Below are 26214 nucleotides of genomic sequence, written 5' to 3'. Positions count from 1 at the left end.
TTGGAAAGAATACTATCTTTAGATGTTTCCCTGGAGTTATCTATTTTCACATCAACCTGGTAAAAAAATGAAAAGACAAAATTAAATTAAATTAAATGAAAAGATAAACGGGTATATTCCAAAAGCCTGACAGATAGATCAATTACAGTGTAAACTTAACGGACATTGTGATAATCAAAGGAAGAGTGAGCATAAAAAAACAATCAGATAATATGAATAAGAAATGTTAATGGGTCACAAACTATTGTCCAGCAATGTGCAAGAAGTCCATCCAGACAAAACTACAAAACGTTGTTTGTTTTTATTAACCATTTAAAACAAAGACATCCTTCCTCGATTAATAGATACTTGCCTGTATGTCTGCATAAGAAAAGTCCTTGGCCAGAGTTGATTTGAAAAAATAGTCTGCAAGGAATACCTGCACATCAGTTAAACTTAGGATTTAATGGCATGCAATGCCCAAGTAAAGTTAGGAGCAAATAGCAGTTTATGTTATTCAAAATAATGAGGAAATAGTTAAGATCATTTTATATGTCTAACCAACGTAAAATATGTATTAGCGAATTAATGAACTAGATCATGACTTCAATTTTTTACAAAAACACATCCGCACGCTGACATGCTGACTTGCGAAGAGATGGAAAGATCTTATTGTAGATTTAAATCATCAATGCATACATGATACATGTCCCCAGTCTCCCGCTATATAATAGCTCCAAGAAAAGACCATCGCAGAGTCTAATGGTATTTAAAAGAAAAAACAAATGCAAGAAGATAATAAAACCTTCAAGGTAACCACCAATGATCTTGATCTTCAAGGTAAGAGCCATCACTCCATCTGAAAACTTGAACAGCTAATACATTTTTCCTGTCCGTACTGGATGGGTAAATGTAGTCGGTGATTTCAAATTCAGCAGGAAGTCTGCTGTCCTGACTAACCTAGCACGAAATGAAGCTTGTTAATGTATCTGACAGAAATTCCTATCAAACCATGCATCCTTTACAAACGCAAAATGATCTTCACTTTCACATTGCTGTATGAACTGAGTGCTACAATCTACAAGATCAACAAGTGCGGTTATTGCTAACTAATTAAAAAGCCATTAAATAATTACCCATATCCTATCGGAATGCCATTCACCCACGCGCAGAAAGCAGAATCAACAGCTTCGAAGTGCAAAAAAATCCTGCGACCTGTCAAATGCTAGTCACATGTCATATAAAACAGAAAGCACAAGGGATGTCGTGCAGGTGAATCCTCAGTGTGTGTCATGATGCATGCATACATTCCGGAATATAATTACATTTCAAAATGGTTACTTTAAAGTTGAAAATAAGATTATTTCGAAGCATACAAATTATAAGGAGGTACAGGTTTAGAGATCAGGAAACAAAAAACAGAAGGAAAAAAGGACAAAAATAAAAGAATTCAAAAGCGTCACTAAATAGGAAGCAGCAATGCATTCAAATTGATCATACCATTCCATTCTTTAGGAATGTCAAAGTATGTCCTATAACAGCCGGTAGGATTGTCCACAGGGACAAAAGGTGGATCCAGTGGAAATGGATAAACAACATTTGTATAAATAGGCCGATCAAATCCATGCATCTGCCAATTTGAAGGAACTGTTCCATTAGAGAAAAATAATAATGAGTTGGATGAAAATTGCATGTCCTAGATATGGAAAAATCATGATCGATGAATAACATAAACAGTTCACAAACTTGTAACATAAAGGTATTGTTCATGCTCAAATCACTACAAGGAATAAGGACATAAACAACTAAGAATATAAAAATATTATTAAATTTCCTAATTTTTTGAAAATAAAGATGAAAAGATAAATATGGCATGAAGTCACAATACAAGCAAAGAATTTTCAAAATTCCAAAAGCTTCAGTTAGCAACTATAGTTCACAGCACAAATTCGTACCTGGAAGGAACTGACTCATTTGTAAGCAGCACATATTGAGCAGTTTCACTATCTGACATGCCTATGTCTCTTGAAAGAAAAAGGGTGGTGAAATACAGGGCCGATTCATGAAAGCAAAAATCTTCTACCAGAATAACAATTAGTCAACGTGCATGTGAACATAAGTTAACTGAACAATTAAAAATGCGTACACCTAAACGTGCCTTCAAACGTCTCTCACTTATCCATAACATTGAATGCAAACTACACCGTTGCAAAAAAGGAATATACAAAGAAGCAGCGTGGAGAAAACTCATGTTGAAAGTAAAATGATCCAGTAGATTGCTGGCATGCATGATAATTAGGTGGTATACTATAGGTTATATGCATAACAGAACTCCTTCTAACAACCTATGCATTCGGTTGAGAAAGACATTTTTAAGAAACAGTAGCAGTGAAGGAGTCCTGAATTGAAACTTGACCTATCTATCCACAAAAGAAATGTAACTGGAAGAACTTCACAAAGAAACTCCCCCAGACCTGCCTTCCAATTTAGCAGAAAAGTTGAATGTGGTGGATCCTTGGATCTACTGAGACTGACTCCCAAAGAGATAGGTCCTTAAAGGTAGTTGCAGATATAAATATATCCTGATAAATTTTATTGGTTTCCCATCAGTTCCTAGAACTTGATTGGATGCGAGCCAACTATCAATTCTACACTCCTACTCAACACACAATATAAATATAAGGAAGGAAAAGTGAAATATAAGGAAGAAAAGGTGAAAGATACAGATATGCTTACCAGGCAAAGTTTCCCACTGAGTATCAGGAAACACAGAGTCATAAAAATTTACGGGAACATTTTTAGGACAGGAAGCCAAGAAGAATTTCCCCAATAGCCTGACAAGGACTTGACAAAAGGCAAGCCCTTGACCCAAAGAGCCGCGCTGTCAAGAGCTCCAAGAACAGCATCATCATTCCAAACAGCAGAGTCGGATACCAGAAAATTCACTTTGTTGCGTTCATACCAATATTTCAGAGACCCTGCACAACATAAGGCACGTCAGATATCTTCTAAAAGTCAGGCATTCAATCAGAACTTAGATGATGGTGCTCCTGAATCGTGCACCCAAACATCTGAGTCTGACGCGGAACCATTTGGTTCAACGGTTTTAAGGCTTGGGAAGGGTACAAAATTCCTCACCCATGTTCCTAATCCTACCCATTTATGTGTACTATCATGTGTAACTGGCTAATGCCCCCAACCTTGAACAAGACGCCCATACTATTGGCAATATGCAACACCATGCTCACATACCAAACCATGGCACAGTTCATGAGCAATGTGCGATAATACAAATCGGCATCACAACCACGCCACACCTTTCCCTATTCACTCTAGATATTTAAAAAAAAACATTTCTACCAAAAACCTAATATATCACAACTCCAACAACAACTTTAGACCAAAAACCTCATACTCAAACGCAGTCGAGTATAATCTGCAAAGTCAAAACTTTACATGAAATTACTAAACCATCATCATTCACAATATGTATCGCATGTAGAACCTCAAATTCATAGTAAACAACTCAGCCAAACGCATTCGAACATTAAATTTACATCCAAAATACAATGTGAATCTGAATCAAAGAGTTCTACTTCAACAATTCATCAATAAACCCCAGCAAATCATCAGTTTCAAAGGAGGAGTTTGGTGATTCTTCACAAGACGAAAAAGAAACCTTCGAGGTTTTTGATCGCTGTAACGATGTGTTTCACAATCTCTTCACTGATACAACAATGGAAACAAGGACGACGTTGGATGAGGTACCTTCTCAGTCGCATCATATAGCAAATTTAGACACTGAGGAACAAGTTGAATACAAAGATACTGGAAAAAACAAGAAACTGTTAAAGTATAGCAGAAGGAAAAGGTCGGCTAGGGCATCAGTCAAACGTGAAGCACAAACTCGAACTACCAAATTCATGTCAAATATGAAAGTTTCTTTGGTGCCACTGAAAAGGTCTCTATTTCTTGAGAGGAATACTGGGAAAGTCGTTGCTAGCAAGCTTGTGGGTGGAAACAAGGCAGAAAAGAAAATTCAAGGGGGCATTGTCAGATTTAATGAAGATAATTAGCTGGAATGTGAGAGGATTGGGAAGTAGGAAGAAGAGGTTGATTTTGAAACAACAATTCAGGCGACTAAAGCCCGATATTATTATCTTACAAGAAACAAAGAAAGAATCAATTGACAGATCGCTTGTGGCTAGTGTTTGGGGAAGCAGATTTAAAGAGTGGATTTACGCCCCGGCTCAAGGAAGATCTGGGGGTATAGCTGTGATTTGGAACACCAAACACATCTCGGTTATTGAATCTTTGGTTGGAGGTTTCTCTGTCTCCATAAAAATTAAAGCCCTCAATGGGTTGGACTGGTGGTTATCTGGTGTCTATGGTCCCTGCAAAAATAGAGAGCGAAAGGAGTTCTGGGAAGAAATGGCTGGCCTTTACGGTATTTGTGGACCAAGATGGTGTGTAGGAGGAGATTTTAACGTGGTGAGATTTGTAAATGAGAAATCAAATGGGGGAAGAATGACTACAAGCATGAGGAATTTTAATGATTTCATCCAAGATACAGAACTTAAGGATTTGGAGTTGCTCAATGCTCAATTTACTTGGTCAAACTTCAGAGAAGAACCTGTGTGTCGGAGGTTAGACAGATTTTTGATCTCGGTAGGCTGTGAAGAGATTTTTCCAGAGGTAAGACAAATGGCTTTGGCAAGGGTCACTTCTGACCATTGTCCAATCCAACTAGATACTAACAAGGTGAAATGGGGGCCAAGTCCTTTCAGATTTGAAAACATGTGGCTACAGCACCCAGATTTCAGGAACAAGTTCAAACAATGGTGGCAATCTGAGCAGGTGGAGGGTTGGGAAGGTTATAAATTTTTGTACAAGTTAAAAGCTATCAAAAGAAAGTTGCAAAGATGGAGTAAGGAAAGTTTTGGTGATGTTGAGAAACAAATTAAGGATGCTGAGGCTAGCATAGAGGATTTAGATAGGAGAGAAGGGTTGGAAGGGCTAGATGTTGCTGCTAAAAGAAAGAAGGAAGAGTTACTTTTCCTTGTGGAAGATCTAGCTTATAAGGAAGAAGTGAAGTGGAGACAGAGAGGTAAAGTGGAATGGGCTAAAGAAGGGGACGGAAATACTAAATTTTTCCATAGAATAGCAAGTGGAAGAAGGAAGAGAAACTATATAGAAAGGTTGGAAGTGGATAATAGGGGAGTGGTAGAGGATGCAGAAGAGATAGAAAAACATATTGTTAACTTCTTCAAGTCCCTGTTTAGTAGTAACGAAGAGGTATGTTGGGGATTGGAAGGCATCAATTGGGCCTCAATAAGTGAATCTGAGGCAGCTTGGCTTGAGAGGCCTTTTGAGGAATCGGAAGTACAAAGAGCAGTCTTTGATTGTGGAAGGGACAAATCGCCAGGACCAGATGGTTATTCCTTGCAAATGTTTCAACACTGTTGGGAATTCTTGAAAGTGGATATTTTGAAGGTCATGGAGGAGTTCTTTGAGACCGGAATAATAAATGCGGTGACAAACGAAACATTTATTTGTCTAATTCCGAAAAAGTCAGATTCTTTGAAAGTGACGGACTATAGGCCTATAAGCCTAGTTACTGGTTTATACAAAATTGTGGCGAAAACCCTAGCTTCAAGATTAAGGGAGGTTATGGGCAGCACAATCTCTCCACATCAAGGAGCTTTTGTTAAAGGCCGACAAATTTTGGATGCCGTCCTTATTGCAAATGAGGTGGTAGAAGAGGTGAGGCAGAAGAAAGAGGAGGGATTGGTGTTTAAAATCGATTTTGAAAAGGCTTATGATCATGTAGAGTGGAGATTTTTAGACGAAGTTTTACAAAGAAAAGGCTTTGGCATTAGATGGAGAAAATGGGTGCAGGGATGTCTAAATTCTGCAAATTTCTCCGTTTTGATAAATGGGAGGCCTAGGGGAAAATTTCATGCTTCAAGAGGTTTGAGACAAGGCGACCCACTGTCACCTTTTCTTTTTACCTTAGTAGTGGATGTCTTGAGTAGATTAATGGAGAAGGCTCAAGAGAATCAGCTGATCAAAGGTTTAGGCATTGGGCAAGAAAGGGTGGAGATCTCTCATCTTCAATTTGCTGATGATACTATTTTCTTCTTGGCGGACGATGAGGAAGTTTGGAACAGCTTATTAGAGGTGCTCAATTTATTTTGTACTGTTTCAGGGTTGAAAATCAACAAAGAAAAGTGTTCTTTGGCTGGAATAAACTCAGATTGTGAGAAATTAAAAAGGTTGGCAGATTCTTGGGGTTGTGAGGTGGGTAGTTGGCCAATAAAGTATTTGGGTCTCCCTCTTGGGGGCAGGCCAAGAGCACTTACGTTTTGGGATCCAGTGGTAGAAAAAATGGAAAAAAGACTTCAAAATTGGAAGAAGGCCTTCTTATCCAGAGGAGGCAGATTAACTTTGATTCAATCTGTTTTGGGAAGCTTGCCAATCTACTACATGTCCTTGTTCAAAATTCCTTGCGGGGTGATTGGACGCCTAGAAAAACTAATGAAAGGATTTCTTTGGGAGGGGGTGGAGGAAGGAAAGAAAAACCACCTGGTGAAATGGGAGATAGTTATTAAAAGTAAGGAGGAAGGGGGTTTAGGAGTAGGGAATTTGAGGAATCAGAATGAAGCGTTATTGGCTAAGTGGTTGTGGAGATTCCCAAAGGAACCAAATTCTCTCTGGCACAAGGTGATAAGAAGCAAGTATGGGCTGCAGGATAATGGGTGGAATGCAAATCCTCCAGTGCGGGGTTCAAGTCGAAGCCCCTGGAAAGATATTTCGTGCGGTCTCCAAGCATTTCTACAATGTTGCAAGTTTAAGGTGGGCAATGGGGAGAGGGTGAGGTGTTGGGAGGATGGTTGGTTGGAAGGGGGACCATTGAAAGAACAATTTCCTAGATTATTCTTGCTATCGAGAAGGCACAACCAGAACATCGCAAGTTTTGTGGATATTTCTATCAATTCTTTGAGCTGGAATTTTGATTTCAGGAGAAATTTGAACGAAGTGGAGATAGAAGAGGCGGCTAGATTATTACAGAAAGTGGAAAATGTTCGATTGTCTCAATCAAGAGCGGATGATAAAAGGTGGAAACTGGATCTATCAGGATTGTTTACCTGCAAATCCTATCGCTCTTTCTTGAGCAACAATGGGATTGTGCAACATTTTCCACCCTCTTCACAGATTTGGAAATCAAAAGTTCCTCCGAAGGTCAAAGTTCTTGTGTGGCTAGTGGCTATTGGGAGGCTCAACACTTGTGATCAAATTCAAAGGAGAAGTCCTTTTATTTGCATCTCTCCCCATTGGTGCGGTTTGTGTAAAGCAAAGGAGGAAAGTGTTAACCACATTTTTCTTCATTGTTCTTACACGATTCAACTGTGGTGGAAATTGTTTCAGGAGGTTAGAGTAAGTTGGGTCATCCCAAAGGGTTGTTTCGAGCTTCTAAGCACTAATTTTGAGGCTCTAGGAATTGGGAGGAAAGCTAAAGCTTTGTGGGGTTGTCTGGTGTCGGCAGTTTTTTGGAATATTTGGTTGGAGCGTAACAAAAGAATTTTTGACAATTATACTGGCGTGGGGGTAGCAGATCTGTGGGGAAGAGTAAGATATTGGGCAGCCTTATGGGCTTCAGTTTCAAATGAATTTAAGAATTACTCTCTTTCTCACATACTGTGGGATATGTTAGCAGTCGTAAAATGATTTTGGTTGAGGTTGTCCTACTTGTAATCTGATCCTTTGGAGAGATTTTCTTGTTCTGTTCTTGGTGGATTTCTTATCCACTTCTGTGTATTACACTTTTCTTTTTTAATAAACTGTTATAGTTTCTTCTCAAAAAAAAAAAAAACAATTCAACTACTCAACCTAAAGCTTAAAAATACAAAAACCAAATTCAAGAAATCAAATTTTAGAAAATCAAAAATCAAAGCAACAAGAAACTGAAATTGAAAATGGAATGCCATGAGTATCTGACCTTCAACTGATTCATGGCAGCGTAAAGGGACATGGGCGTCTCTCTTCCGCCATTTGATGATCGACTGGTCCTCCCACACGTGATGCTGCCCGTTCTCTAAGAGGGAAACGAGTTGACCCGGCAAAGAAGCAGCCATGGCCGAAACTATTTATATTTAATTTTAAATAAAATATTTACAATAATTTATGATTGCATAATATACTGGATATGAAGATTCTTATAAAAAGAATCCGACAAGGATCCGCCTGGTTATGCCAGGTAGGGGTGGTGGCCCAATTAGCCGGCTTTGTTTGATTTGGTTCGATTATATCACCTCAGATATACATACATACATATATATATATATATAAAAGGAATTTCATAATCTAAATTTAAAATAGTAATAGACTGAGAATCTGTTTGGTACTAAGGTTTCACTAAAATTGTGATAACATATAGGGGAAAATGCCGAAGTGTCAAAACATGTAGGTGATTTTCGTTTGGTTTGGTTTAAGCGATTTTCAAATAAGGCAAAACGAATCAAATACAATGTACTCCGAGTTTGATTTGGCTTGGTTCAATTTACACGTTATTGGTGAAAAACCAAACCAAATAGCTCAAACAGGTTTGCTCGAAACAGCTCGAGCTTGTATCGGATTGGGCTCGTGTTTGGCGCGTCGAAGCTTGAACAAAGTGATTTGGTTTGTTTACATCCATAACCAGAAGCACTAAACCAGAAAAATGAAAAAAAAGAGGAGCATTAAATAAAAAAATACCAAATCAGATGCATAATAAACAGAGCAATAGAAGCCACTGAAGGCCATTGACAAGACTTCTGCATTTCATATATAATAACTTGATTTTTTTCAACTGCAACATAAGTAAGCAGCTTACTTTTCTCCCAATTCAGGGTTCAGGTTAACTGCATCCAGTAGCTACAAACTAGTTAAACTAATCAACGCTCTCGAATTAAACATAAAGCAACGAACGAAATGCTGAATTTGTCGGGAGCTGCTAACGACTGCCTAATATATACAAATCAAAAGGCAGAGTTGCAGAATGTTCAGAACCTAATTACATCAGAATCTCAAAATGACCGATGCCCAGGAATAGCCATGCCCTACTGCGTCTCGTTCCCAGTTTGCTCCGAAATGGGGGTTTGACTTACAGTTTCCTCTGCAATGGGAGTTTGGCTTGGAGTCTGTTGTGGAATGGGGTATTGACTTGGAGTGGGGTTTCGCTCCCGATTCCCTCCTCTCCTGGTAAAATACTTGCCTATGAATGTTTCGGCAACATCAGCATACTTTTCCTTAATGTAATTCTCCAGGCATTTTCTATACGAAAAATCTTCCTTGTGACCATCTGTTGTCACAACAAAAAAGCATCTGCTGTCCTGGAAACTGCCGTGCCTATCAACCTGTCATCAATGGCCGGTGTAAATTAGGACAATATGAGACCAAATAAATCCATTAATACATAAGCCAAATTCATTCCAAAAAAAGAAACACAGCTTCGAAAATTTGTGTTTCTTTTGGTTTTCGATAAGAACACAACATAAGCAATGGGGGGGGGGGGGGGGGAGGTATGTCATTACAAGGCAAATAATTCCTGAGAAAAGGTAAATAAGACGAGGTATTCTGGCCTGGCTATGTCTTCCAAGTACTATGAAAGAAACATCTTCCCCGTCACGGACCGGAATCATAATTCGTATTTAAAGACAAGTATATACTCCTCTAATGTCTTATTATCTGAAAGATTAGATCTCCTCAACCTTGGCAGGCTGGAGCCACGAGTGAATAGCTAGACCAAATGAGAAGAAAAATGGTTTTCCGACTAAACCCTGTCTAGATCATCTTCCTATCTGTAGCAACCCTTTGCTAAAAATTAAATATTGACTAAAAAAGGGTTTGAATTCCATTGAGAAGCAGAACAAATTTAGGCATGCGACAAAAGTCACAAAACATATGGAAGTTTACCTTAACGGACAATGTACAAAATTCAGTATAAACGTTATACTTCAGTAAAAAGTAGAATGAACATTAGACTAACCAATATAACAATGAAATCATCAGTCATAGATTCCAAGCATAATGTATCAAATATGCACAGAAACATAATTCTAAATAAATAGTTAAGCAAGAACAGGGCAGATAAACATACTGTGAGATGGCCAATTCCAGAACCCATTTTAACAGCTTTATCCGGGTGGTAATTGAGAACATTATCAATTATAAATGACTGGTCATCAGCTGACAGTGGATCCCCATCATTGTACCTGGATAAAATAATTTAAAAGCCGATATTAGGTTAGTACATTGTCAAGCACCAAGCAATGATGTTGCCACAACTAAAACATTCAAAAAAGGAAAGAAAGAAAAAAAAATCAAACAGTTGCAGAATAACGCACCAATAATTATAATGCCCCAAAATGAAATCAATTATTTAATATCAAGATGAGTGAAGATATGATGTCCCTAAGACATCTCAAAAGGAAAGTCAAATGCAACATGTAAAATTCATTAAGCTATTAGATGCCTTTCCTTTATGGTTGTTATGCTTAATATTTGTGTAAAGATAGGCTTCATATGAATGGGAAGTACAATCAAAGTGGACAAGCAGTCCACAAATATGCTGTTGACAACCTGCAAACCAAGATATTAAATGTATGACAGAGTGCACCATCCAACAACGTAGAAAACAGAACAAAAACCACCCATACTACAATCAGGACAACTACAATATCGCAGTTTTCTAATAGAAATTGACAAGAATGGGCAAGGGCAACCATGGTATACAAACGTGACCGAAGCCCAGAGAGATACAGAAACCTAAGCCGTCTCTCATAAATAGTCCACAACCTCCCCAACTTTGTCTTTAAACTTGGAGTCCCAAGAGTTGTAAAGCCAACTACCTTCTATCATGACATTTTGGGAGGGACTTCGGTCTTAGACTCAGGCTCAACTAGAGTTTTGGCATATGAATATGAAACAACATCATTGCACTACATGTGATTTATGATAATTCAAATGTTAAAAAGCAGTCGACTGTGAGGGAGGATTTTGTCAGCAAATTCCCCAGATTTAAATGCATTCTTACTTCAGACAAGACATCTAAGTGTCAAAAACTCAGTTCTCCTTCAGAAAATTGAATAGCATCATACACTTTGATAATTTGATTAGTCTCGTCCTAATTGATAAGAAAGAATATAAATAGAAAACTAACCCAGATTGATGCATTATTCTTCGGATAGAGCGCATAATAGGTTCAATATTAGAAAGAACATCTTGCTCCTCGCTAGGGAACATATCCAATCTTTGTCTTGTTGCAGTATATAGTCCAACCACACTGGAATTATCATTCATCATACCAGGTGGTTTAGCAGGACGGTTCTTATTCTTCCACTCCCCGGGACTAGAAACCCAACTCTTTGAACCTTCAAAACGACTTTTCTTGTTTTGTCCCCATTGGTGATGTCTTTCACCAGTATTACCATCTCCACTAGGTGAATCCCACCCAGACAAGCTTGCAGGTTGAGTTTCTGTCTCGGGAGGATTTTTCTGCCCCCAAGAACCAGTTGAAATTTCGGAAGACTTATTCTGTTCCCAAGCATTTTCATTCCCTGTTTCTGTTTCCCCAGAAGAAACAGCACCCCATCCATTGTCCTTTTCATCTACGTCTTTTGTTGTCAGCGGGAGGTCTATTGGTGCGACTTTCTCTGCCCCTCTACCACTCCAATCATTTTCACTTGCCTTATCTGTCCCCCAGGTAGAAGTGGTATGTTCTCTAGTTTTCCCCCAGGTAGATGTGGCATCTTCTCTGGCAGTATTTGTCCCCGATGTAGGAGTGGTATCTTCTGCTGCCTTCTCTGTCCCCCAAGTAGAGTTGGTAGGTTTTCTAGCTGGAGTTTTCCCCCAAGATGATCTATCATTTTCACTTTCCTTATCTGTTCCCCAGGCAGAAGCAGTATTTTCTCTAGATTTCCCCCAAGCTGATGTGGCATCTTCTCTGGCAGTACTTGTTCCCCATGCAGAAGTGGTATCTTCTGCTGCCTTATCTATCCCCCAAGTAGAGGTGGTAGATTTTCTAGCTGGATTTTTCCCCCAAGATGATGTATCATTATCACTTTCCTTATCTGTTCCCCAGGCAGAAGCAGTCTTTTCTCTAGATTTCCCCCAGGCAGGTGTGGCATCTTCTCTGGCAGTACTTGTCCCCCATACAGGAGTGGTATCTTCTGCTGCCTTATCTATCCCCCAAGTGGATGTCGAAGTTTCTTTAGCTGGAGTTTTCCCCCAAGATGGTGTATCACTTTCACTTACCTTACTTGCCCCCCAGGCAGAAGTGGGAGGTTCTCCGGCTTTCGCGGCATCTTCTCTGGCAGTATTTGTCCCCCATGCTGGAGTGGTATCTTCTGCTGCCTTGGCTATCCCCCAAGAAGATGCGGCAGGTTCTTTAGCTAGAGTTTTACCCCACGATGATGTATCATTTTCATTTGTCTTATCTGCGCCCCCTGCAGAAGTGATATGCTCTCTAGTTTTCCCCCAGGCAGATGTCGCATCTTCCCTGGCAGTATTTGTCCCCCATGCAGGAGTGGTATCTTCTGCTGCCTTATCTATCCCCCATGTAGATGTGGTAGCTTCTCTAGCTGGAGTTTTCCCCCAAGATGATGTGGCATCTTCTCTTGTACTATTTGTCCCCCATACAGAGGAATCATTTTCCCAACTTGACTTTCCAGGAGGAGTTTCTGATTTGTCCTCAAATTCAATAATATCTTCAAAGATGGGCCTATCTAGACCAGAGTCAAGTTCTGGCGACAAGCACGAATCTGCTAATTCATCTACCACCATAAGATCATCAACTTCTGCCCCCAGTGCTCCCGTAGTTGCTTCTTCTCCATTTGCTGTGCTCACCATATGCAGAAAGTTGAAAACATCTAACCCACCCTCTTGATTCAATCCTCCCTTGAAAAAAAAAATTAATATTTAAATTAAATGGCATGGAACATTCCAACAGTAGATTAAACTACTCCATACAACCGAGAAACACTACAAGTATGTTAAAAACATATTTACCTCTCGTGTGTCCCACAGGATATCAAACCTGGATCCAGTACCAACAGCAACATGTTTACCCCATGAACATGATGCAACTATGCTTGACAACGAATCCATGTGGCACTTTTCAGCTGCTCTCTCAAAGCACTTTCTTGGTGTCTACAATCACATGTAATGAAACTACAATTAGTTGTGATTGTAGTTCATCTAACCACGAGCTATAGGTACATGCCATTCACAAAATTAGGTAAAAGAGTTCAATTACTCACAAAAAGTGTTGCTTCTGTAAATGGTACTTGAATATTCAATGCGCGAGATAGTGCTTTATATCCACTAGAATTAAAGCCAACAAAATTTCCAGCACATGTCATGCTATTTGCCAGGAGGATAAGATGCTCTTTCAGGACACCTTTCGCCACCATTGTAACAGCTGTTGCGAGGCGCTGTGTAATCAATCCAAAAATGTGTTCTTAATAGAAAAGTAGGAGACATATCTCTCATATCACCCAGAGTGGGTCTAAATATGATCCAATTTTCCTTGACAATTAAAAAAGTTAAATTTCCTACGATGTACATGATACAGGCCTAAAAAGAAGGTGCCATGCCGAAGGGAACCACAAATACAGCACATAATTACAAAAAAGATCTAAAATTCATAAGAAGGTCCGTACTTAATGAAGATCAGTCACACAAAAGGCTGATCCATAACTAGGGGTTAAATAATATAGAAAATATATCACTGTATAATAAAGTATACATACAAATATATACACAACTGATGTGGTAAAGCATGCCCGCTAGAAAATAAATACACAAGGAAGCAAAGAATTAATTGCTGTGAAGAACAACATAAGTCTAGCAAGTCAAAAATTCCAACGGGAGAAAAGCTTACTACACACATAGAAGCTACTGGACACAAAAGCTGATAATTTCCAAAGCAATACAGCAGCTAAATATGATCCACCAAACACAATATTATCGCAATTACTTAATGCGTGTCTGAAATTTACCTACTTGTTAACGAACAATAAAAAGGTTCAGTTAGTATCAAACAGTAGATTTTGACACAAGAAACAATTTAATTGGTATTGTCTGAGGAAAATTTCAGATTTTTTCCTGTGCACTTGATTGGTATTGGATGAAACTTTCCACAATGAGGAGTTTTTCCCTAGATTTTCTTACACATGGATTGAGTGCAACTTTCACTTGACAGAAGATGTATTGACTATTCAGTAATGAACTTGGCTTGGAGACAACTAAGTCCATGTCAGAAAATTTCAGTTTCAAGCTATCAAAACATAAAATGACTAAGAAAAAGTTAGTGTCAACACAAATACATACTGCTTGAAACAAATTATTTAGGTTATCTTGCCTACTACTAAATGAAACCAACAAAACATACATGCAGCCCAATCACAACCCATAATATAGACAACTACCCACAAAAGCTGGCATGGCTTCTGATACAGGGTCATAAAGTTCAAGATTTGCACTAGAAAGATGGAAAACTGTGAACCTCTGATTTTACCTGAACTGCTTGATCAAAAGCACAAGACACTCCCAACAGCTCTTGAATCTGTTTGATGGCATATGGGATGGAACGCCTGGTGTCAATTAGGTGAAGCACGGGGAGGCAAGAATCGAGAACGATTCTCCATGCATCACCACTTTGCTTGACAACAGATTTCTCCAGAACAACATCCAAGGCCCATTCACCCTTTTGAGATTTATTTGGGCTTCTAATCCAAGTTGTTGTATCTGGATCAATCCATATTATATTTGCTGACGAAATTCGAGGGTCACCTGTCCATTTTAGAGACACGAAGACTTTAGTAATAGAAGAATTAGAAAAATAGTTTCCAGCAGTAAACATGCCCACCATTTAGTAAAATCTACAATAAGTGAGAAAATAAAACTGCTCCTATCACCAGCATCAAAACTCCAAAGATCGGCTGACTGCACCCAATCTGATCAAGTATCATGAAAGGACTATCTCTCAACTCAGGCATTACTAATGCTTAAAGCTAAAATGTCCAACGCTTCACTCTATATGTCAAGGCCACTGCACCTCTCCAAACTTTTCCTCCAACTTTCAAGCAATAGTATCCAACCAAATCACCCAAAATGAAAACCATATCATACCGGCACAGTTCCACAAAGCTTTATTTGCCTCCTCAAAGTATAATGTTTTCAACTAATAAATTAATTACTATAAAAGAGGACAAAAACACACAACTCAACCTAGAAATAAATGATGAACATTTGGACTGCATTCTTGCACATTTAACACCAAACAATTGATACGCACGGATTTGGCCTCTTACTTTGGACATGATCACAAGTAATGGTCATCTCATACGCAACTAACAAAACAAAAATTTCTACCTTGGGATGGGATGAAAAGAGTAAAGATGGGGGTTCATGAGACAGAAGAGAAGAAGGATATTTCTCAAACAACAAATAAAAGCAGAACTGCAATCAGACAGAGAAGCAGAACACATAAATTGCATAAAATCACTGACATTTCTGTTTCAGATGTGAATTGGCAAAACATACCAAAAGACCAATACTCACTGGAAAACAAGGAAACTCAAATAATAAATTTATTTTTCACTCTTTAGAATGTCATTCTAAAAGCTACCTTTTATTATTGTTTCTAAAAGCACAGGGCAAATCAAGTCAGCATAGTATTGCGAAGTGGTCTCCAACTCTTCAGTAGCTTGAAGGAAGAACATCAAGCATGGGGAGTCAGATCTTTTGTCTGCACAGGAATGATGAAAAGAACAATGCTCACTGCAAACAATGAAGCATTTATCATTAAGTAGTTTTAATGTGGTGACACAAGTAAACTTAGGAACACAATAGGGAATAGGGGAAGGGAAAGGGGATGTCACACAAATATAAACATTATATATGGTTTGAAAGTAAGCAACTGCCACATGGAAATGATTTTGAAATATGAATCTTATTTTGACATGAAATTTCAGTATCTATAGGGCTCTTAAATCCAGTAAGTAGGTAGGGTTCGAACCACAAAAAGATATATTATATATGTATATATTCATGTTTTGTTGTATCAACAAGAATGATCAGCCCAAATTACTACGGTGGACTTTGTACTGGTGATGTTTCTCTTATCAAGCTATTGAGTTTTCACCTCCCCTTTCCTTTCAGAATTTTTTCCTTCCTTTATCTTAGGGAAGCATAACTAGAAGGACCATATAAATCCAAACCAAAAACATATAAAAAATAAATAAAAATAAAAGCATAGCTCATAATGTTCCACCACTTTCCTCAGTAAAATTATTAATATCATATTGACCAAAATCAATTGAAGCTGTGACTTCGCCTCATTTTCCTCTCACGTATCTTCCATCACACAAATAGGAAATAAAAATGATCAAGTCAATATGGTACTTGGTAAACATAAATATGATCGAATCAGAGAGGGGAAAAAAGACCTGGCAAACAAAACTGTATTTTTGAAAAGATAGCCAATGTTGAACTTTTTCTTCCCAACTCTCTTCCTCCGAAATGAATTAACAGTTTCTTGGCATTTTTGTTGAATCTCGTCTACACCAACATTTAACTCCCTTAACAGCTCCTGTTCAATAAAGCTTTTGTTATCGAAACTGAGAACTAAAAGAAACTTTGTAAATGAAAGTATAAAGAAAACATTCCAACACTTTGAACAATGCAAACCTCGTTCAGATGAATATGACCAACTAGGCCTGCTTCATTTACCATACTTCCCAAACTAGAAAGCTGATTGCTATATCTGCATGTAAGACACAATTTTTTAAAGTCCACTGTCACACATTAATTATACCACTGCAAATACGTAAAATGTGTAGTACATGCAAAACTAAATATCTTGTCAACTACATGGTGACAAAAAAAATATGTTGTTAGTAATAGAGCAACATATTCTCATAAAAGTGGTATAGAAGATTCCACTCTCTGCTTTTAATGACTTTGCTATAGCAACTTATCTGATGAAATACCAAATGTTATCTATCAGGTACACAACTATTACTAAACTGATCAGCTCTCAGGTATCTAACTATTATTAAGCTGGAACTTCGCATGGTTAACCCAAATTATGCAAAAAGGAGCTGCAGACTCTTAAATATATATTTCAGCAGAGGCAAAACCCTTTCTAGTTAGCAAATCACGGAAGGCATATATAGAAATAAAATGAATTCCATTCACTTATTCGTGTAACAAATAATTCTTCCAGAATTATAAAAGCATATTCTCCTCAGAAACATGCAAGGTTTTCTAGAAAACAGAACCACGTATTAGATCTGCAGGGCTATCTAACAAATTTAAGTAGATACCGAGAAAGCTGACAAATAAAATTAAAATATAGTTGTGCTACAGTGTGGGAAGAGACAGAAAAAGCATATCAGCATAGAAAATAAGTTAAAGCAGAGAAGAGGTAGTAACAGGTACTCATTTCCAGTTCAACTGTGGGTGGTGTTAGCTTGAAGAAAGGTGTTGATGCAGATAAAGCAGGGAATATGACTATTGACAATATCAACATGAACTAAGGGATTGAGAAATACATTTCTTGAAACATACTTAAACAAAACTATATGTGAAAAAGTTGCCAAAAAAAGTATGAAGAGGCAGAGCGTACTCAATCATGAATTCAACTGCAGTATCTTTAAGACTGACTTTCTTCAACTGATTCTTAACCAAACATGCTGCACGTTCTCGGCAGAATGTTCTACCACAACCACAGTTACTCAAGTACAAAATTACACGGCGATCAATGAGCTCGTTCTTAAAATTGACTTTGCAAAGCAAAATTTCCTGTAGAAAAGACACAGTGCAAATTCAAGTTATGATCAACATTTATGAATGTACCTTCCCCAGCTCAAAAACATTGTGTGAAAGAAGATATAAAATATAAAAACAAGTATTGAAAGGAAAAACACCATCATAATCAATACCCAAACTAACTACCTTCATCAGCTCCCATGAAGAATTGCTGCTTGGGGTAGAATCAAGAACTGCCTTGTACGCAGGATTTGACATTGCAGTGGCAGCTAATACGCCAACAGGTTCACCAGCAGGGAACAGATTCGGGGGCCTAGATCCAGAGTTGACTCCATACTCAAATTGGATTACTGAATTGCTACATACATTTCTGACCGTGCCATCATAGCAAATAACCACATCCCGAAGAATGGCCATTAAATTTTTAAATAAGGTCCCAGGTTCGGTCAATCCTCTTGAGGACCGAACAATCACCTCTCGTGTAGCAATGGAGTGAACTATCTCCTCGTATGGATCTAACCCATGGAAGAAACAGCTTTGAACTAGTCCATATTCTGCAGAGGGATACTCCATGTTAAAAGAATACTTGTTGTGATAGAGAGAGGCCACATCCTCAACCAACGTCTTTGAGTAGAATCTTCCCTTATCAGAGAGTTGTAGGCCTAGGAACCCAATTTGTTGTACAACCTTGTTGATTGCTGAATCACTCTTGGAGTCGATTAAATCACCAAATGCAGATGACTCCAAGATAAAACATGAAACTGGTACTTTCAAGTTTTTGATTCGACTCTCTAACTGAAACTCTACAAATTCATTGTAGGTTGACCTCAGATGATACAACAAATCTGAAGTATCCTGAATATTCTTCTGAATATCTTGTATTGATGTCTTTGACATGTAAAAATCTTCCAAGCCAACGCTGAACCCTTCTGAAAATATGTTCTCCATCAGCAAGGGCTGTAGAGAATCGAAGAATTTGAGGACATCTTCGCCACCTTTCTCGAAGAAAACTGAGGTAGCAACATCATTCATCACTGCCGAAACTTCACTTGTACTGAAATCAATTTTCAGTATCTCACTTTTATTGACTAAGTACTTTTCCCCACAGTAATCAAAGTGAGCAGGCAATGCAGTCTGTAATATCTGCAAAGCAGTCCAAAATGAGCGAGCAGCATTTGCTTTCAATAATGCAGGTCGTGGCAACGAAGATGAAGCAAACATGGCCAGTTGCTGAGCTGCTGATTTATCCAAAAAATAGTTTTTAAACATCATCTTCAATGACAACAGTGAATCAGTGGCCATTTGCAAATTTGGCTTTCCACTATGAGAGCTAAGCAGCTGCTTCTCCACTGAAAAAAGCTCCAAAACTTCTGCCTTTGCAGCAAGCGATTGCGGATAGAACAAATGGATGCAATCACCATCAAAGTCAGCACTTAGTGGCCCACATATCAGAGGATTTATTTTCACCACATGGTCATCATGCACATACACTTGTAGTGCTTGTAGCGAATGTTTGTGTGTAGTTGGGGGCCTGTTTACGAATACAAGGTCCCCATCCAGAATCCTCCGATGCACCACTTGACCAGGCCTCAAAAATGTGTGCCCTTTGGAACCTTCCCTTAATGAGTAAGTTGATGAACCATCCCTATAGGTTAGGCATAACTTCTTATCTACTAGCTGTTGTAGGTACCTAATGTTATGGTCATTAACCTTCTCCTCAAAGGTGATTCTTTGAGCAATTTCATAAGGGATGCCAACTTCATTCACCCTTTTATATGCATCCCCCGTAATCACTGAGCGGGAAGAGAAGCCTGAACCCTTTCTGATGAACAGTGTCCTCATTTTTTCAAGCCAAGCTTTCGTTGAAGAGGCATTAAGCTCCCTATTAACCCCTAATCTCGCATCAATGTCCCGTGATGCCTTCCCAGTACCCCTAACTTGAAGATACTGATCTACAATTGCTTGAAGTTCATTGGCTTCTACAATTTGGGATTCAAAATTAGGTATGCCCGACCTTGAACTTCTGATGACTTCAATTTGCTTTAGAACTTTTCTAAGCATTGAAATCGAAGGATCCTGGAAATGACAGAAAAACAAGTTATAAACAGTCAAACTAAAAATGTTTACAGTCCATTAGCATACTAAGAAACTAAAGAAACTTACCGCGGACATAACGCTAACACCATCTGAAATCTCAGGTACCGATAAACAGTTGGGAGGGACAGGTATATGACGCAAGATGTATCCATCTTGAGGAAAATAGCCTTTTGAAGCAAGTTTCTTCCTGGTGTCTTGAGGGATTCGCTTTAGCATCTCCAGCACCTGGTATTCATTACCAAAATAATATGTATCAGGAAAATATATCATATGTGTGATAAAAAGCATTAAAATAACAGTTACAAACAGCAGAAACAGGAAACACCAACAGAATTCTATAAGACCAGTATGATTTTCATTATGAGTGATTTGTATTAAAGTCATTTTGTTAGAATCAACTTACACACATCTGGCGAACTAAGTTAACCATCAAACTATTTAGTGAATGAAATAAACTGTGCCAGTTGAAACCACATGGAGCTGTACATCTTGCTAACTAAGTTCACCATCTATTTAGTGAATTAAATAAGCTGTGCCAGTTGAAACCACAGGGAGCTGATGAAAGCAACAGCACCCTCTGATCAATCCATTCAATGAAGAATCAGTTTGCCAGATTACTGTGATAGAGGGGATGATTGCATGTGTGTAAGTGCCTCATACTAGATTTAAGACGTAGTGATCGCAGTAAACCAGAAAACATTTCCCACAAATGAATTATGTGCAAACAAGGACTTCAACTAATTTTGCCATCAAAACAATTAGTGGAGCTAAAATCAATCATGTGGATTGACACCAAAGGAAGTTGGCAGAAGCAACAGCAACCCCTGATCAATGCATAAAGTAAGTCAAAGAGGAATCCAAAGTAAGGTGCTCACTTTGTCTATTTCTGTGACAAGTGCGGATTTCTTTGCATTAGTGTCAAATTAATAACTTAGAAATAAGTTCATAATGGAAAACATCAAACTTTTCCACTAACAAAAACAGCATGGAAGTGAAAGTGAACTATGATCAAACAAATACTTCAATCCACATAACTGGGCAACAAAATTCAAATCAAGATCCAAGAATGTGAGATGAGCAAAGAGGAATTCAGTCAGGAAGTAAGATCCATACCTCACAAGGGAGCAAAGTCCGTATATGATCATCACCATAACGAAAACCATATCGTTCTAGGAAATTCCAAAAACCAGGTGGTGTTCTTGACTTAGAAGGTCGCTTCAATTGCAAGGAACAAGAGCTATCTGTTGGTTTAGTCTCTCCAATAGACACTTGTGCAGCATCCTACATAAGAAATGAGAGGGCATAAAACTAGTAGATGGAAAATGAAGAGAAAATTTTGCAGAGTCTTCCAAGTTATATCCAAAAAGTATCCAAACGTGAAGAGAGCCACAATTTTAGCAAAAGAAGCAACTTAGATAAGAAAATTTCTAACTTAGTCACAGGAAAACCCACAAACTAAACAGTTGCTATAAAACAAAAACATTAATACTGCATTATCTCCAAAGTTATCCATGGAGAGGACGGTGTAAAGTTTATGACAATAATAAGCTGACAGAAGATTACGTGCTCAGTTTATAGAGAGAGATACCATCTTGAAACATATGCAACTCATTAGATAATTGCAACTGAAAAATACAACAACCAAGTTGTCTTATAGCAGCTTTCCAATTGAGCAAAAGAGAAGAACATGTTAAACCCCAAAACTTTGACGACACCGAACTGAAGCGCAAACAGATGACAAAAACATCACCCATTGTGAAAGATTTTCTAACCCCACCCCCTTTAGAATTGTCATAAAGTATCCTGTTCCTCTCCATCCATAACACCCACATAACAACCAGCAGCCCCTCAACAGTCTAGCCTTCTTACCTCTACCAAAAGCAAAAAGACTTTCACTAAGTAGTGACTGGAACCCTTCTGAAATTACCCAACTCACTCCAGCCTCTCCGGATAATGAGAATCACAAATTTAAAGCTCCTGGACAGTGGACAACAAATGATATGCATCATCTCCTTTCCCTTTACACATGATACCCCAAATAGGAGAAAGACGACAACTAGGTCTCCTTTTCTAAAGCAAATCAGAAACGTTCAACCTCCACATGTCAACTCAAATTAACAATGCTAAATTCTCCGTGCATGGACTACCCTAAAAAACAGACATTTTGCTTGTAAAATCAAATGTAATGACTAAAAAAGCACACAACTGACGGTCAACAAACAACTTTATCTAATTATATTACGTTTGATCTTTAAACATAGTACACCAACTGAAAGAATCAAAACTCTAAACCCCTAGTGAGTGCAGGGGCATCCCAACAAAGAAAGACATATGAGATAACACACTTAATGTTCTAGAACACATATCCTAATATCAATTGACCCTTTTTTACAAGAACTTAAGGGAAAAACAATCTTAACCAGGAATACTGACTCCATTAGGATTTCAAGTATTGATCTTTTCTGCAAGCTCATGGAATGTAGTGCCATTCCAAATAAAACTTTTAGGAAACTTGAATTACTAGAACAGAATTTCAATATACAAAAGACACACCGGAAATTGAAACATAGCATAGTGAAACATTTCTAACTAGAAACTAGAACCATGTAATGATAGCTGTCCAACTACTGTTCAAAAAACATGTATTTCATTAAATTAGAATTAGTGGGTGGGTGAGTGGGTGTAAACGTGCGTGTACGCCCGTGAGAAACTCAGAGAGCAATAGATCCACAAAATTACTAGATACAGTAAGTACACTTGACATCATAAAAACAGAAAATGATCAATTTATACGTACCTCACAACATGAAGCTAACATTCTTTCTGCTAAGCCAGCGTTCTTGGTTGGAAACTGAATAGTAAGAAAAATGGATACAGAATATAAGCACAGAGATTTTTATGATAACAAAAAGCATCCAGTCAACTGTATTCTTTTTAAATATAAAAATAAAAAAACTGCTACTCAAATACAAAGCGCGCACAACCAGTTTACATAATTACAGATGCTGAAGATCAACCCACATCACTGAAAATTTGTCCTCCAATTACATAACAACAACAAAAATATTGTGAGACTTGTGGTTGACAAAGAACTATTCACATAATACAATCGTGGATTCTCTAGTATTAAGTTCAAGCTTCAGACTTTCGTTGAGAAAATTGGGAAATTAAAGCAACTTATGAAATTTAAATGAAAAGAAACAAGAGTAATCCACAGATTACAAATACGGTGCAATGAAGGGCACTTGTACAAAATGATAAAATAAAAAACCAAAAGCAATCCCAGTGATGGTTGGAATGGATGACACAGCAAAAATAGCTTCAAAATTCAACTGCTTCTTCATGTAAATCATTTTGTTCCTCAGCTGAAAAATATAACAAACAAACCAGAATCTGCATCTCTTCCCTTAACAGACAACCAAAGTCCAAATAACAAGCTAACCAAGGGGACATATTGTATCTGCTCTGCAAGTAATGATCATAGCAACAATTTTAAACAATGAAGAACTCAATCAGGTGGTACCTTGTTCTTTTTCATTTTCAAGCATTTCAAGCACAATAAGCTCAGCATCCGCTTCAATTCGCTAACATGATTAGGATGAAATATTGGTACTGGTAACTCAATATACCCAAAATGACCTGAAAAGGGATAAAGGATACACTTACATTTCCAACCATATTCTTTCAAATATCAATTTATAAAATGTTTCTTACATCTGACTGGTTTCACAACATGTATAATATAACTCACTGTACCAAAGGTTGAGAAATGAAATTTATGCACCTTCACACTTCCCAGGTTCAGAAGTGCCACAAGATTCACACTTTCCGAACTCAAGGGGCAGGCCAAGGAAGGGGTTGGAAAGTTGACTTGCATGGCTGATAGAGCAATCACTAATAGATGCTGTACACTGCCAAAAACGTAAACATAAAAATATAAAACAAATTATTCCAATGGTTGAGTTTCGTAGTAATAAAACAAATTGTAAAAAACACTTGGAGGTGATTTTCTAATTTACTCTCCCATAGAAACTAGTCACACATTAGCTGTGAAGGCATCTTTTACTTTATTTTGTTTATTAAGAACAATACGGGGAACAAATTGCTGAAGGCATATTACATTTGACCAATAGAAAGCCATAATTATCTTTTGGTATAATCCCTAAATGAAGCCTTATATGAGCACAGAATATAAATATTCAAAATAGAGTCTAATCCCTCCAAGAAACGAAACAGAATTCTCCCTTGAACTCCTATCAAAGGAATGCAATTTTATTTTCTCTGAAACAAACTAATGCAGTTAAGCCCTCTCTCAGCTGCAAATGGCATAAACTCAATAACTTCCCAAGTAAATGTCAAATTTCAACTTACAATTTCTTGATGAGTTGCTAAACCAAATTTGATTCCAACGATTTCCCCATCTAAAATATTTGAGGTCGAGGCCTCCTCCATTTCCTTTGCAAAACCTTAAGAAACTGCAATGAAAGAGAGAGGGAAATATATATAAATGTAGGAGGACTGTAGCTATTACAGCAAAATCAACATGCAAGTATACCACACACAGCATTACTAAGCTAAAATTTAAGAACAAATAGTTTGAGGGAGGAAGCAACCTCTAAAACAATTAAAATAATAATCAAATAAGTTAAAGGCAAACTAAATAACGAAATACAACAAATCTGACCCAATGTAGTATGTTTAGTTTCTGAGAAAGTGGGAAGAGTTAAAAACCCAGCACAACTAGGCAAAAAGCAGAAACAAGGTCTAAATTTCATCCAATTTCTAAGCTACCAAACACAAAAGAAATATGCAGAAATAGGAAAGCGCAAAATTACCGGAGTCTTAGCGCTTGTTCGTACTCACAGCTACTTCGCAGGCAAGAAAACCCTAACTGGAACCCAGAAAACAAAACGCAAACAAATGCATTTAGCATCACCGTTAGAGAGATAGAGAATGGTCCATTTGGTCACTGAGTAGCAGAGAGAAAATTAACCAAATGTCCAACATCTCCCCCCCCCCCACAGTTAAATTTCCCAAGCAAAACAAAAAAGACCCATGTAAAAAAGTCTCTCATTTTCTCAGCCACCAAACACCAAATAGCAAAATGCAAACAATTTAGAGCAAAAATTACCACAATTTTTCGCTTCCTCCGCACTCTGACATTGGGTTGTTGACTCCAAAACCCTAGATTAAGCCCTGAAAAAACCTAAAAACCAAAAACGGTTTTTCAACGGAGTGAGAGCTCTACCCGTCAAAGTTTTTGAAACCAAAAATAATTTCAGTATATTTTTTTCACAAACGGACACAAAAATTGGTCGGCAGAGGGAGCTTACTCTCTCAAACGGCGCCGTTTCCCTCTTCAGCTGTCGCTTTCACTCCATCTTTTCTGAGACTGTGATGACCACAGAGAGAGAGATGGTGGGAGGGTGAAATGGTTTTTGCATGAAAGAAAGGGAATTTTGTTGGGGACCTGGGAATTTTGGACTTTTTGGTCATTTCACAGATCACCACCTGGTTTTTCTTTTTTTAAATAAGGACCCGCTAGTAATTTCGTCAAGTCAATCCATCATTTTACGAATCGAAAAATTCACAGACATTTCAACCTCTCATTACCATCATCACATGACTAAGGCCAAAAATCGGAACATGTTTGGAATTCTTCCCAACAACCGCGTTTTTCTAGAGGAAAATAAAATAAAAATATGATGGATTTTTTTGAAATTTTGGAGCCGTACTGGTTTACGGGGGTGTGTGCTTTGTGGGGGCTTAGGGGTGTGAAATGACTGGAACGGACTCGTTGACCGTTTTGGTTTGCGAAGAATTTTGTTTGGTTTGGTCAAATGAAGGAGGGCAAAATGGAGAGTGCACCACTTTGTAAAGGGTGGTTTGCGATTCGTGAAGAGGGAGAGGAAAGTGAAAATTGAAAAACGTCATGCGAACATTTCGCTCCATTCTCCAAAGCCGCTTCTGCTTTTAACCTAATCGAAAGTATAAAATTATTTTTTTACGTGTTAATTTTTTTTGGGTTAAGCTTAATAAAACTTTTAAGTCATCTCTGATGGATAAGGATTGTTTGCCCTCCACTTTCGATGCCTTTCACGTGCTCTCCTATTTTGTATGGTCAAGGTTAAGCTAAAATAAATAATAATAATATAAAATATTGACGTGACTTAACCGTGACCACACAAACAAGAAGGCACGAGAAGGACATCGAAAGTGGAGAGTAGACAATCCTTGTCCATCTCTAATAAGGTGTCAAATAACCAATATTCTTTTTTTTTTTTCACCTAAAATTATCTCCAACGAAACGAAAAAAATCATTAG

At 37.9% G+C, this 26214-nt stretch overlaps 1 protein-coding gene across 6 annotated transcripts; it reads right to left on the bottom strand.

The window, feature by feature from the left end:
- Positions 1–351: 351 nt before the first annotated feature.
- LOC137733326 (DNA-directed RNA polymerase V subunit 1-like) lies at positions 352–25312 on the bottom strand. 6 transcript variants are annotated; one of them, XR_011068452.1, is made up of 25 exons: positions 25224–25312; positions 25022–25096; positions 24726–24781; positions 24262–24365; positions 23675–23801; positions 23414–23529; positions 22688–22741; positions 21004–21171; positions 19957–20115; positions 17980–19869; positions 17651–17826; positions 16711–16786; positions 16470–16612; positions 15650–15801; positions 14537–14811; positions 13278–13451; positions 13027–13167; positions 11180–12915; positions 10118–10232; positions 2716–2957; positions 2396–2635; positions 1480–1626; positions 1116–1194; positions 785–939; positions 352–418 (listed from the first exon to the last, which is right to left on the bottom strand). XR_011068452.1 is itself a non-coding variant. In XM_068472481.1 (20 exons), exons 4-20 carry the CDS (start codon positions 24340–24342, stop codon positions 9078–9080), a joined length of 5880 nt encoding a protein of 1959 aa, XP_068328582.1. In that variant the 5' UTR covers positions 24343–24365; positions 24726–24781; positions 25022–25096; positions 25224–25312; the 3' UTR covers positions 8750–9077. The 6 variants fall into 6 exon arrangements, 1 of the variants encoding a protein (XP_068328582.1); XR_011068450.1 differs by having other exon boundaries at positions 785–934; XR_011068451.1 differs by having other exon boundaries at positions 785–934; positions 2454–2635.
- Between the last annotated feature and the right edge of the window lie 902 nt (positions 25313–26214).

The sequence above is a fragment of the Pyrus communis genome, chromosome 5 (assembly GCF_963583255.1).
Source record: "Pyrus communis chromosome 5, drPyrComm1.1, whole genome shotgun sequence".
NCBI classification, from domain to species: domain Eukaryota; kingdom Viridiplantae; phylum Streptophyta; class Magnoliopsida; order Rosales; family Rosaceae; genus Pyrus; species Pyrus communis.
The sequence above is the reverse complement of the archived record's forward strand: the minus strand, read 5'-3'. Positions and strand labels throughout refer to the sequence as shown.

Excerpts from the sequence above, each read along its gene's own strand:
- LOC137733326 (XM_068472481.1), bottom strand. The coding sequence starts at position 24,342 with ATGGAGGAGGCCTCGACCTCAAATATTTTAGATGGGGAAATCGTTGGA. Across the intron at positions 23,530-23,674 it reads TGAACCTGGGAAGTGTGAAG|GTCATTTTGGGTATATTGAG; the intron begins GTGCATAAATTT and ends ATCCCTTTTCAG. Across the intron at positions 9,375-10,117 it reads CTGGAATTGGCCATCTCACA|GTTGATAGGCACGGCAGTTT; the intron begins GTATGTTTATCT and ends CATTGATGACAG.